The 13071-nt window shown below is 36.5% G+C and overlaps 1 protein-coding gene across 7 annotated transcripts in view; it reads left to right on the top strand.

The window, feature by feature from the left end:
• The window catches only part of LOC113943298 (cAMP-specific 3',5'-cyclic phosphodiesterase 4D), a 387554-nt gene that overhangs the window by 355256 nt on the left and 19227 nt on the right, over window positions 1-13071 (top strand). The window contains exon 1 of one of the 7 annotated variants that reach the window (XM_027634904.1): window positions 3484-3750. The exons of 5 other annotated variants lie outside the window; for them this stretch is intronic. In XM_027634904.1, coding sequence (XP_027490705.1) covers window positions 3676-3750 — 75 coding nt within the window. In that variant the 5' untranslated portion in view covers window positions 3484-3675. Of the gene's footprint in view, window positions 1-3483; window positions 3751-7258; window positions 8407-13071 lie in introns of those variants that run through there. One more of the 7 variants, XM_027634905.1, reaches the window with a different exon arrangement.

Genomic DNA, 13071 nt, shown 5'->3' with positions numbered 1-13071 from the left:
AGCAAGCCAGCTTTCTGTGTGAAAATGGGAATACCCTTAGTTTTTACTGGCATAGCTGTATTAGTCTTAGGATGAGTGTGCCATCGCAGCTTTCTGAATGAAGCATCGCACCCGTTTGCACGTTTGCTAGATATAGCTGTCTGGAAAAATGCATAATATGGATATAAACTTTTTTTGTGAGCATGCTATGGTAGGTATTTATGGGGTGCATTTTTACTTGAAGGGTGCATATACATATAAAAATAGAAGTAAGTTATTCAGATGATTCTGAGTTTTATATTCCTTTTATTACATATCTATGTCTTAGGCAAAACTATATGAGGTAGGAAAAGGAGAAAAAAACCTGTCAGACATGTTTACAGCCATATCTTTTCCACTTGGTAGAAAGGAAACTGTCAGGATTTCCTACAGATGAGTTTTAGGGAAAAAATCAAACATTTCTCTTTTCACAATATTTAAATGATCAAGTACTCTTTTGTAGGGGAGAATTTTGATATTAGAATAAATCACCTTTGTTGTTTCTCTTGTGTGGATACCTTTATGTATTTAGTACAGGGAGTCTTAGAAAAGTTTTAAGCTACACTGTGTTCTCCCAAAATACAAGTATCCTTACATGATGTTAACTTTGATGTAGCTTATAAATCTTGTTTATGCGAATAAGCTGTCGAAAGTCATTCTCAGTAGATAAGGTAGCAGGTTCAAGTTGTTGAAATTTCTGTGCTGCAGGACATTGGTGTTTAGCTGCAGCTGTGAGAGGCACAATATATATTATATCTGTCTGTGGATGATATAAATTATATATATGATATATATATTATATATCTCTATGGCACAATATATTTATTAACAGCTGCATTCCTTCAGTGTTGGTATAGCATAATTTTGGGTGCATTATTGAAGTGTAAGGTCATTGAGTACCTCTGATAAGTTTACTCTTCTTCTCTTAAATGCCTGTGGACTAAAAGTCCCTGGACAGCTGAACTCAGCTAGGCATAGCCATGCAGAGGAGGTACATATAGGAGGATCACGCTGATCTTTTGAGTTAGATTATTTTTACTTATTTGTTTTCTGTAGAGCACGTGCAAGTGTCTGTTAAGGATAGGGGCTTACTGCTGAGGAACATAGGAGTAGCCCTGAGACTCCACTTAGGGCAAAACTTGCTAATTTTATATATTAGATGCCCTGGCAAAACATCCTCGGCTAGGGCTACACTTTGGGAACTGGGGAGTGGGTATCAATATATTGTTTGGAAAATGTCCGTACTCAAAGTATGGCAAAGTGGCAACTCAATGAAACGTAGAATAGGATATAAGCCAAACTGTGCATATCTGAGACTGAGATTTCCACCTAGGGTCCTTGCTTCACTTTGTCTGGAGAAGAGAAGGTGGAGAAGCAGGATGCATTTTTCCTTGTGGAAAAATGTGGTGGTTTGAGCCACCACAAGGATAAGGGGAAAGAGTGAAGCATTACTTTTTCTGTTTAGTTGTCATTGCTCCCAAGTTGTTTCATAGCTTATTTGGTTGTGATGCAAACATATCGTATGTTTGTATCCATATATTGACACATCTCTAAAGACATGATACATAATGGGGTTTTGTGATGTGAGATTATATATCTATGTGTATCCATGTAAAGGTTTTTTTTAACATTGTTTTTAGGGCAAAACTTGAAAAACCTTTTGTTTATGTCAGATACTGGTCACAGTAGTAGTTTCATGGACAAAATAATATGGTTGTGGTTATGCATTTGATTCTGTCAGTTACCAATATTTAGCTAAATATTTTTTGAAATTAAATTCCATTTACTACAAGGTGGTTTTTAGAGGCTATGATATACATATGTACTCCATCGTTATGTGGAAAACTTTCAAGAAAATGATTGGTATATATTGTGTTTTAAAGGATTGACCCCAAAGGGTTGAAATAGGGAGTAATTTGTTGGTTGTGCAATTGCTCAGGGGTGTCTATTGAAAATACTGCTGTTGTAGAGAATGCCTTTAAAGACACTGCTCTGGTACGGCTGAAAATCTCACATTGTGAGATTTATGGTCTGAAAAAAACTTAGTATCATCTTGTATATTCATGCTAATGCTTTTGTTATCACTAGAGGGCAGTAAATACAAACAATGAATTATGTATTTACCAGAAAGTCTTTTTCTTTTTTTAATTTATTTAAAATTATAAAGAAGCTTTATTAAATAACTCAGCTCTTGAGTTTTACTACATATTTACCCTAAAATAGTTCAGAAGAACATTTTTATCTCAATCTGTTTAGCAACAGAAAATTCTCATATTTCATCCATAAGAATTATATATTCCCTAATAAAATGATCTGGAAAATAAAAACGATACAGCATAGGCTATTCCATAATTTTTAATAAATGTAATTCTAACAGGCAGGAACCTGCCAAGGAAGTCTTTTTAAAGCAGTATAATTGTGCTACCTTTAGCATCCTTAAAACTGAGGCTCCTTCAGAAGAATTGGGGATTCGTTCCAATTACAGGTATCGGTTTTCAGCCACCAGTTCAAGCCTTCTTTATATCAGCACAAGACCCAGCTTTGTCTCCACCCCTGCTGCTCACTAGGTGTGTGGCAGCTGATTCCTGCGTCTGGAACAATTTACTCATATTCATAAAACTCCTGATTGTTTGTTTGGGATTTTTTACTTAAATTCTACATTTTTTTTCTTCTAGTCATGGAGTCTTATGCAGAGAAGTTTGGTGAGGCTGGCTAATTCAGTGGAGTTTCCTTGTCCAGCTGTCCTGCTGCTTTCTCCAGACCAACTCTAGTTTTTGGCTTAATTGAGTCCATCCACATGCCCTTGCTTGCTGGATAAAAGGACCATTCTTTTCTGCTTTGATCTTCCATCACTGAGTAGACTTTCAATTTTGTGCAGAGACTTTCTGCTGTACCAGCATAAGCCCCGATGGAGTTCAGTAATGCTGTGAAAACAGTGCTGTATTTGTGACAAGTAGGAGTTGAATTTGCCATGGATAATTATCACTGTTCCCTGGTATCTGGAGGTCAGCCTAAAAATTGTAGAAATGTAGAAAGGTTTGGGTTGGAAGGGACCTTAAAGATTATCTAGTTTTAACACCCTGGCATGGGCACTGTATTTTAATATTTTTAGACAGGCTCTTCGTTTGGTTTATGAGATTTCTTCAGGCTATCTGTTCTTGTTTGTAATGCATACAACTTTGAAAACTAAAACTGGTGATACCCTTAGCTGTCTTCCTTTTTGCTTTACTTTTTGCTGCTTACTAGACAATATGCACTACATCCAGCACACTTGTATTCAGGACTGATGCTCAGACATGTCTCTGAAGATTCCTAGTGCAACTTCATAGTCAATCCAGGGGGCTGCAGTGAAGAGCTGCAACAAGCCTCCAAGCTAAGTATGTTTCTGCTGGAGTTCCTATGAGATAGTTAGGAAGGTACTGCAACTGAATCACCCAATCACAGAATGGGTCAGATTGGAAGCAACAACAGTGGGTCACTCGTCCCATCTCCCTACTCAAACAGTGTCATCCCAGAGCACATTGCACAGGATTGTGTCCAGGTGGTTCTTGAATATCTCCAGTGAGGGAGAATCCAGCACCTCTCTGGGCAGTCTGTTCCAGTGCATGGTCACCTCCACAGTAAAGAGGTTCTTCCTCATAATCAAGTGGAACTTCCATGCATCAGTTTCTGCCCATTGCCTCTTTTCCTGTTGCTTGGCAGCAACAAGAAGAGCCTGATTCCGTCCTCTTGGTACTCTCCCTTCAGATATCGATATATGCTGATGAGGTCCCCTCTCAGCTGTCTCTTCTTGAGGCTGAACAGGCCCAGCTCCCTCAACCTTTTCTTGTAAAAGAGGTACTTCAGTCTCTTAATCATCTTTGTTGCATCCTGCTGAACCTGCTCCTGGACAGGAGCTCACTCTCTCTCTCTTGTCTTGAGGAGCCCAAAACTGGACACAGCACTCCAGCTGAGGCCACAGGAGGGCTGAGTAGAGGGGCAGGATATTTCCCTCGACCTGCTGGCAGTGCTCTTTCTTATGCACCCCAAGATATCGTTAGCCTTCCCTATGTCTTGTGCGTATCATGAGTTGGTTTCAGCTCAGTAAGTTTTAGGCAGTTTCAGCTGTCTTCCATTGCTTCTTGTTGCTTCCTCAGTGCTAGTGAAACAGGTCTGCTGTGCTATGTTTTCTCATTGTCGTAATTCTGCACATTAGATGTGGGGTTTTAGGTTAAACAACCTGAGGTTTTTCTTTATTACAAAAAAAATTTCTCTGTCCCCTGAATAATATTTGTAATTTTTTTTCCTACACAATGTACATGACAGCAGTTAAGAAAACAGAGGCACTAGAGCTTTGTACACTGTTCCATCACTAGTGTTGGCAGAATGGGAGATTTAGAGTATCTGTCTTTTATTTAGTATCCTAGAAGATTCAGATTTCTGGGAGTGACAGTATCACTATGAAATGTCCTGTTGAGACTCTTTGAAGTCTTCAGGGTTTCTGCTTTCTTCAGTGTAGTTCACCATTTTGTACTCATGTACCACTCTCCTTATTGCTGGTATCTTTGCAGTTAAATTCTTTGAAATGTAGTTTACATGAATGGTGTGAACATTTTGGTTCATCCCATCAACCACCCCTCTCCCCAGTTTTTCTCTTCTCTGGAAGTTTTCATGACAGTGGCTTAATTTCAGACACCAGCGAAGAAATTGAGTATCATAAAATAGTTTCAAGTCTTGCAGAACTTGTTTTAAAGCAGTCCCATTAAATGAAGTCAGCCTGTTTATAATCATTAGATATGGGTCTATAATCACAGTGTTAACCTATTTAATGTGTCCTCTCTCAACACTGAGAGAGTTGTTGCAGAATATTTTACAGTCACAAATCAAATGCCCTACAATAGTACAAGAATATTACACATTCAAATACATACATGATATTGGCAGGCATTAATTACACTCCTGTGTCTTGGTTCTTTATCAAGCAAATACGTAGAATTTGTGTATTTCAGCTTTTCTGTTATTATATTCAGAACTGGTGTTTTGTGAAGTTGCCTGAAGTTACCCATCCATCCTGCTTGCAAATTTTAAATGGCACAACTTAAAATTTTTACAGTCTTTAAAAGTGTGCTATGGTTGAACATCACAGCTCCTGGGATCTCTACCACCTCTTTTTGTGACTCTTTTGGAGAAAGTTGTCCAGGATCGTTGATTAAATAATAAATAGCTAACATTTGCTGAAGGTATTAAGTGACTTTATAATCTTTCTGCATTTCAAGGTCATTGTCTTAATTATTTCAAAACACACAACCATGCTCATTAAAAACTTCCCCTTTTTTTTTCGAATTATTATTCACTTAATGTAATTTCAAATTATACGTTTCTCATTTTCATAATCTTTGCTTGATTCGAAGCATTGTAGAAAATGTCATTATGCCCTTCTTCCCTTGGGTTATCTTCACAGCTGTATGTATGTATAAAAACAAGAATCTCTGACTTTTGTTTTTCTTAACTTGAATTCCTCTCAGTATTTAGTTTGTGGAAGCTATTTGCTGTGCGCTCAGCTATTCACCATAACCTCCTCCAAAGCTAATTGTTCACTCTTTGCAGTCTGGGAATTGAGCATGAAAATCAGCCAAAATGATTCCTGTAAATCAGTGCTGGTGTGACTTTCCCAAGTACAAATGTCCAAGGTCCTACTTCTACATGTAGCCAAAATCAGAGTGCATGCTTTCTGAGACAGTGAAGTCATAAAATTAAATTATATTACAGCAGTTGGTAGTTTTACAAGGTTGAGACTGTGGTTCTTGAAAAAATCATACAAATTAGTAGTAAGCAGCCAATATCAGGTGTAACTTCCTAATATTAGTATAATTAATATGCAACTAGAATAAATTGTTGTAGCATATATGTACACTGGAGGAAAATTTTTTCATGTTTTTACATCAAAAGGATCTAGGTATATAACATCATACTTCAGCAAATTCAGTAAGCTGTTTCTCTTGCAGCTTTTGTTTCATACATTTGTGAGGGATAAAAAAATTGAAGATGTTTTAGTACTTGCTAAACAGCTAGTGTAATTTACATGCCAGCCATTTTAAATATTCCCTATCTGAATCAAGTTCTGCACTACTGGGAACAGTTGTTAATATTTAAGGAGGAAATAGCCGTTAAAGTAGCAAAGTAAGAGAAAATAATTTAAAACTTGGCTTTCCAATGTCTGCTAATACTGCCTATTGCAACCAAACTTTCATAGTTCATGCTTCGTTCCTAAAGCAGCCAAAAGGGTAGTGGCTATTATTTTACCATTTTCTAAGTCATTCTTGAAATTTCCTTCTGAAGAAAGGCAGCATATTTTCAGTTCTCAGTGTTGATGCTGGGCAGGTGGCAGCAGTGCTCTCTTCTGGGTGATCAGAAGACAATGCTAAAGAGCCACAGACAGGATTTATATGCAGTGTTACAAAGCTGAGCTGGAAGAATCAGGATAAATATTTTTCAGAAGTACCTTTTGGCTTCTTTAATGTCATGCTGAGTCTCTAGTAACTCCAGTTTTAATTTCAAAACTTAATTTACATCTTAATATACATCTGGCTGCATAGATCCAGAACAAGTGTAACTGTGCATTTTAAATAGAAAATGTGTCAGAAATGTTTTATGTTATCTATTTTAAGGAAAACAGTATGCTTTCCACATGAAAATACATTAAGTGCTGCTGATCTGTTGATTGTATTCAGTTGCTATAGATTTCTCTCCTGTAAGGATGAGATTTGTTTATGTCATACTTTGCCCTATTGATTTTTACAAGTTCAGTTCTTTTTCAAGCACTTAGTGTTGCTGACTGTTTCAACCAAAACCTGTCCTATGACCGTTCTCAGCATCTCCCACTGAATCAGCAGTATGGAGTTAGGCTGAACGCTGAACCTCATTCAGTTTGTCCTTAGGCTTTGCCCATTGTCATGTTGGGAAACTCCTCCTTCTTTTGATACAAGAAAGACTAAGAAACTTGCTGCAGTTGTGCATGTGTGTTGCACAGAATGGTGCAAGATAATCATAGAATCATAGAATGGCTTGGGTTGGAAGGGACTTTAAAGATCATCTAGTTCCGACACTCCTGCTGTGGGCAGAATGTATTCCTCCTCTCAAGTTTTGGTCTCTTGAGTGACAGATGGTGGGATATTTTGTTTAATACCTTAGTCAGCTCACTGACACACTCCTCTTCCAGTTAATCCTTTTTTTTTTTTTCTGTGATGTATAGCTGTCATTGATTATAATAATCTGCTGAGGCAGAGCAAAAGTTGAAGAAATACAGTGAGAATTTGAGGACTCTATTAACTCACTTCTTACATCTCCATGGAAGCTTAATACTCATTGGGAGTTGTAGGACATGTGACTTACTTAGCTTAATAAGAACTGCTTTTATCTCTTAAAATAAAAAACCAGTAGAAGCTAGAAGCCTCACTCAGTAGTCTGAGGTGGATCAGTTTTTAATCTAGATGGCATAAAAGCCAAAAAAAAATTTCATTGCAGACTGCTCAAGAAACCAGATAGCTCTATTGATTTTGTTTTGGGAATTTTTTCCCCCTTAAGAAACCCTCAAAATATAATTTTCTTCCATATGAAAAATTAAAACCACTAGGCAATCCACATGGATATACACAATGCTCATTTTAACTGCTTGGATGGTGCATCCGCTGAAGAGAGTGTTAAATGCTGCTGAACTGACAAGACTTTAGTCCGATTAGTTTTGAATGGCATGTGAATGCTGTAGGCAGGGATGCCATTAATAAAGGGCATTTGCTGTGGAAAAAAAAAAAAAAAAACAGCAACGTATCCTGTGCCCAGGAGAGTCCCCAGCGTTGGTTGATGAGAAATTACCATACATCATGACACCAGCCCTACGGATTTATATCTTTTAGGGTGACATACTATTGGCTGCTAGTTAGCCTCTATGGGAGGGATCACTACCACTGTCTGTGGCTTCCTCTTCAGGTCCTTATTTGGTAGCTGTTGATAGAGCAAGTCTTTGAGCAGCCGAGCATCTTGACATACATTATTCATTAAGTCCTGGTGTTCAGGAAATATACATAGCCCTAGCTCTTCAGAAATTTCTTCAGCTTGTACAATATGTGTCTTTAACGTTGCCTCTGAATGCTTGGAGTTTCACAAATGGCATTTCTACAATCGGAAGACCACACGTTTGGATTTCATTTCAGAATGCCTCCTGTGCACACAGTTGCTGAGAACCTGAAGATCAGCAGAAAGAATTAGGAAAGAAGGAGTCTTTATTCTTGGAAGTCTTTCGCAGTGTCAGATAAAAAAGAACTGACTACCTTAGATTGGTAGCATAGGAAACAAATACCAAAAATGCCTGAGGCAAACTATTTACTCTCAGTTTCTTGGGGCTACATAAAGGTAGGATTTTCTTTTACCTTTTAAGAACCTTTATTTGTGGCATGTCATTGCATGATCACTGGATAACATGGTAATTTGTGGGTGATATGATTATGAACACTAGGAACATAAAGTAAAAAATGAGATAAGCCTTTGTTCAGCAAGAAGAATTAACTGCACAGTATACAGTCTCTTAGAACTGTGCTGGGACTTTTAAAATAACATTCCTTCAGTGAATGATCAGACTGAATCTAAAACCATAGAAATTCAGAAGAATTTTTTTTCTTTCAGATTAAGGTTGATACAAAACTGTATTTCCAGACATTAAAAGATTTAAAAAATACCCCCTCAAAACTGCGATACCATTACAATGGGAGAAGGTATGAGTAAAGAAACTGAGGATACTGGGTGGATGCATGACTCATACTGATTTTAATAGCTGAAGAAAGGTGAAATTTTGAACAGTATGTTTCAACAGCATTTTGTGGTAGCCTATGTGTGTGTGACATCTTATTGATTAAAACACTGGAAATTACCAACTTCTAATACTGATCTACATTTTATGTAGGGCAGCTTTGAAACTATAGTACTATTAGAAAATGAAATTAAATAAGATTTTATCTCTTTTTATGGAAAAGTTTAGCACCAAGGAATCAAATCAATATACCTGTCAACACACAGAACTGAAATCCACATAATAGAAAACTACACTTGAGCTTTGTTATGGCCGTAAAAAATTATGTTTGTGCTTAAAAAAATTATGCTGCTCTTATAATCATTATCAAGTTGTTAAAAAAAAAAAAAAAAAAGAAGAAACATCATCCTGTGCTTGATGTACAATAACTGTACCAAATCATCTGGTTTTAAAGAAAATTCTGATTTCTCCTGGAGTAAATAATGCAAGTATTGAATTAAATTACTGAAAATAACACAAACATTATATTCACACATGACTGAATCTCTTAAAGCTTTCTTGTATCAATAGCTAGTTTTATGTTAGATATATATTTCTTAATGTGGAAATGCAAAACCCTCATTAGATGATTATGTCCAATTGTGAGCATTGTCAGCTACTGCTGACTTGTTACAATATATTTGCAAAGATTTTGGTCAGTCATCTGTTAAAAAAAATTAATACCATTATGCTAGCTAGGTGGATTTCTTTCTTGTTTACCAAAATAATAAGATGAAATCACTTTGCATTAAGCAAAAGGTGAGGTATTTATTCTAATTTACTAGAAGGTCTTTCCTGCATTTCCAAACAGCTGCTCTCACATTTCTCCTTGCTAAATTGGAAAAATTCAATCACTGATTTAAATGTTCACTCTTAACTGTTTAGCCTTTAAATTGTGAGACTTTTTTTTGCTAGTTGAAGTTCAAGAGAGAGCATGGTAGCTGTAATTGAGTACACAGGTGACAAAAAAATATTCTTTGTATAGGCAGTGTCCTATACTGTCTATAGACAATGATTTTAGTTAAGAAGCTAAGTAGGTCTTGAGCACACTTTTAGTACAGTGCTTTTTGAATTCACGCTACAAACAGAGGAAAAATTTGAGAAGAAAAGATGATCTGGTTCTTGTGACATTCAAAACAATCATTCAGAGTATTTATGAAATTCTAAAGATTGAAACATCTTATTCTCAGAGGTCATTGTACATGTTTACATCCCTTATTATACATATATTTCTCTATGCTTCAGGGTGTACTTTATCTCCTGTGAATTTTATTTCAGATAATGGCTGTCATGTGGAGTATTTATCCTCTGTTTTTGTTGAGTATTTTTTCTTGATAGTGATATTATCCCAATGCTAGCCTCTCATAGCTTATGTATAAAAACTAGTGTCTGACCTTCATATTAGTTAAACACATGAAGTGCTTTAACGCAAATCTGTAGCTATTAAGAATTTTGTTTATGTATTAGGAATACTGCTAAAATCCAAGATAATTTTGCACTGATAAACAATATAGACAGAAGCCTTAGATTAATTGGTAAGGCTGACCTATTTTGAATTCATTGTTTGTTTTATTGTAGAATACAAGACTTTTTAAGTCCAGTAAAATAGTATAGTTTATTCTTTTTTGAGTTAAATGTCTTTTAAAAAAATTTTTGTTTCAGAAATAAAATACAGTCATGTAAGTTGAATGTTCCAAGTATTGAATGAATGTTTCATGGATGTATTCTATTCATGTAAGCTTTTACAAATGTTACCTAGAAAAGAGGCAGCCAGAAAGGTTGAAACTGGGGTCTGTTGCCATGTGGGTTTGGGAACCAGTGCAGTGAAAGTCTTCAGTTGCCCTTGACCATTTTTGTTTCAGCCTTCACTGGAGTTGGAGCTTGATTAATGCTCAGACTGAAGGACAAGATGGAGCTTTTTGGTCCATGGACTGCCTAGTTAGCCCTAGCTTCGCCTTCAGTACTGGTGCTGTAGGCTGTGGTGGTGACAGCCTCTTACAGTCCTTCGGATAGTGCAGGTTTTTGTTGAGGAACAGAAGGTCTGCATGGAAAAGACAATACCAGAACAGGGTATCTGCCCTGAGAGTGGTTCTTTGTGCTTCCTTTCTCAATACAGCTGGCTGATTGTTTGACTTAAACTTTTTGTTATTGAGTCAAGAACTTTATACAAAATTTATAAAATGTCCTTAGGTGTAAATAACCCCTATATATATATAACCCCTATATATATTAAGCATGCAGCCCAAACTCTTTCATGTCATGTATTGACTCTAGTTAGATCTAGAATTGATAATTTCTTTATACTATGCATGCGAAGTCTTCCCAAAAATGTACCAGTGCTCTTGCTGCCATATGGGAAAATGGTTACTGCAAATATTTGTCTTTCTTTTTTTTGCATGTCTTTGCTGCCATCAGAAAAGTACCTTATTTTTTCCAAAAGACGTATATTTATCCTAGGTTGACAGCAGTAATATATATAAGCAGAGATACGCACACACTGGGCTTCAGCTCAGTTCATTATCATCAATGTGTGCACTTCTATTCTAATGTATTAGTTTTCACTCCAACAGACTTCCTAGGATTTTAAATGGAGATAAAATTGCATATGTACTTTTGTCACTTCAGAGAGACTTGTAAAGTTATTTGAACGCTCTGTCTGTATCTGTGTTGAGGTTTCTGCACATTCTTATCCTCTCTCCCCCACCACACACCTCAACTGAGATAAAAATCACTAACATCAATAGGAACAAATGAAATTTTACAAATTCTGCTTAAGAGAATATTTTTAGGATATTTTTAGACAATTTTTTATGGCTTTGTTGCTGTGACATCAGTATTCAGCAGTGTAGAACTGTATATTAATGCACATTTTATATCTGCGTATCTCCATTTCTAGGGGGAATTAGTAAGACTCTAGTCAAGGAGTGTGGTAGTCCAAAAGGATGTCATTTTTCCAATCTATCAATGCCAGAAAATCTTTCTGTCTGAGGAAGAATACAATATATGCATAGATCAGTCAAAAACCTCTGCTTCCTCCCCATGCTGAGCTGACACTATCATAATTGAAGTGCATGGTGTAAATGTTTATTCATAACAAGAGCTTGGATCACTCTGATTTATTTTCATCAACTGGGAAAGTATATGGCATTCAGATTTTTAAAATTCTTATTTAAGATATTATCCTTAAGATTTACTACTATTAGGGACAAGATGGTTTCATGTCTTGTTTGAATTGTTTTGAATAACATGCAAAGTGTTGTTTCCAGGAAGACAAATTATGTGCTTTTTTTAAGTGCTTTTTTTAAGCACCTAGGGGTGTCTGCTGGATGACTGAAAAAGTGTTGGCTCATGGATGTAACAAACTTCGCTGACTGGCGATAGGATCTTGTGGGAGCCATGTCAGAGGCAGAATTTTATTATAAAATACTTGTGCAGTGCTGTATAAATATGTGGATCATTGAAGGAGCAACTATGTATGGGTGCACTTGGGCCCACTGAAATCTTTGAGAAATAGGTAAAATCAGGAAAAAGTGGGAGATTTGGTTTTGGGGTTTTTTTTCTTAGAAAGAGCATTTTTTTTTTCCTAAAAGGCAAGTTATTAATCAGAGGATTAAGTAACATACAGATATACTGAAACAGGGTATAACGAATAAAAATGCCTGAATATCTTGATCACTGTTTATCTCTTATGGTTTTGGTTTGGTTTTCTGTTTTTATAGTGTTCTCAAAGACCCATTATTGTTGTGCATCAGGAACTGTGGTCTGCATATGGTCTACAACTTTATCTGATCCAGTAGTGATGAGGGCTGTAAGGCTTTGTCATATAATGAGAAATTCAGAACAGTTCTCTAAACTTTTGCTTAGTCCAGAAGATTGCAAAAAAATGTCAAAGTTTTGTTGCTGTGGTGTCAGTAATATATGAAAGACTATGAGGAAATCACGCAGCTACAGCTCTTCAAAGCCAAAGGCTTCTCCAATTGAATTTGCTCTTAGCAGGAGGGCCTTGCAGAAGCTGAGGGACTTATTTTACTGTACACCCGTGTTCAGCAGTAACATAGACTGTTCTGCAGTTCTCATGCAGATGGTTGAGCTTTTATGTTCTACTGACTTGTGGGGTGATGGAAGGTGGGAAGATGAGGGTTTGTATCAAACTAATGGGGAACACAGCATTAGAAAAGACTGTTACGTACCTTCCAGTTGCTGCGGACATCTATACAATAAATACTGAAGCA

The sequence above is a fragment of the Corapipo altera genome, unplaced genomic scaffold (assembly GCF_003945725.1).
Source record: "Corapipo altera isolate COAL_440 unplaced genomic scaffold, ASM394572v1 61411, whole genome shotgun sequence".
NCBI lineage: Eukaryota > Metazoa > Chordata > Aves > Passeriformes > Pipridae > Corapipo > Corapipo altera.
This window is presented reverse-complemented; position numbering and strand designations above follow the sequence as displayed.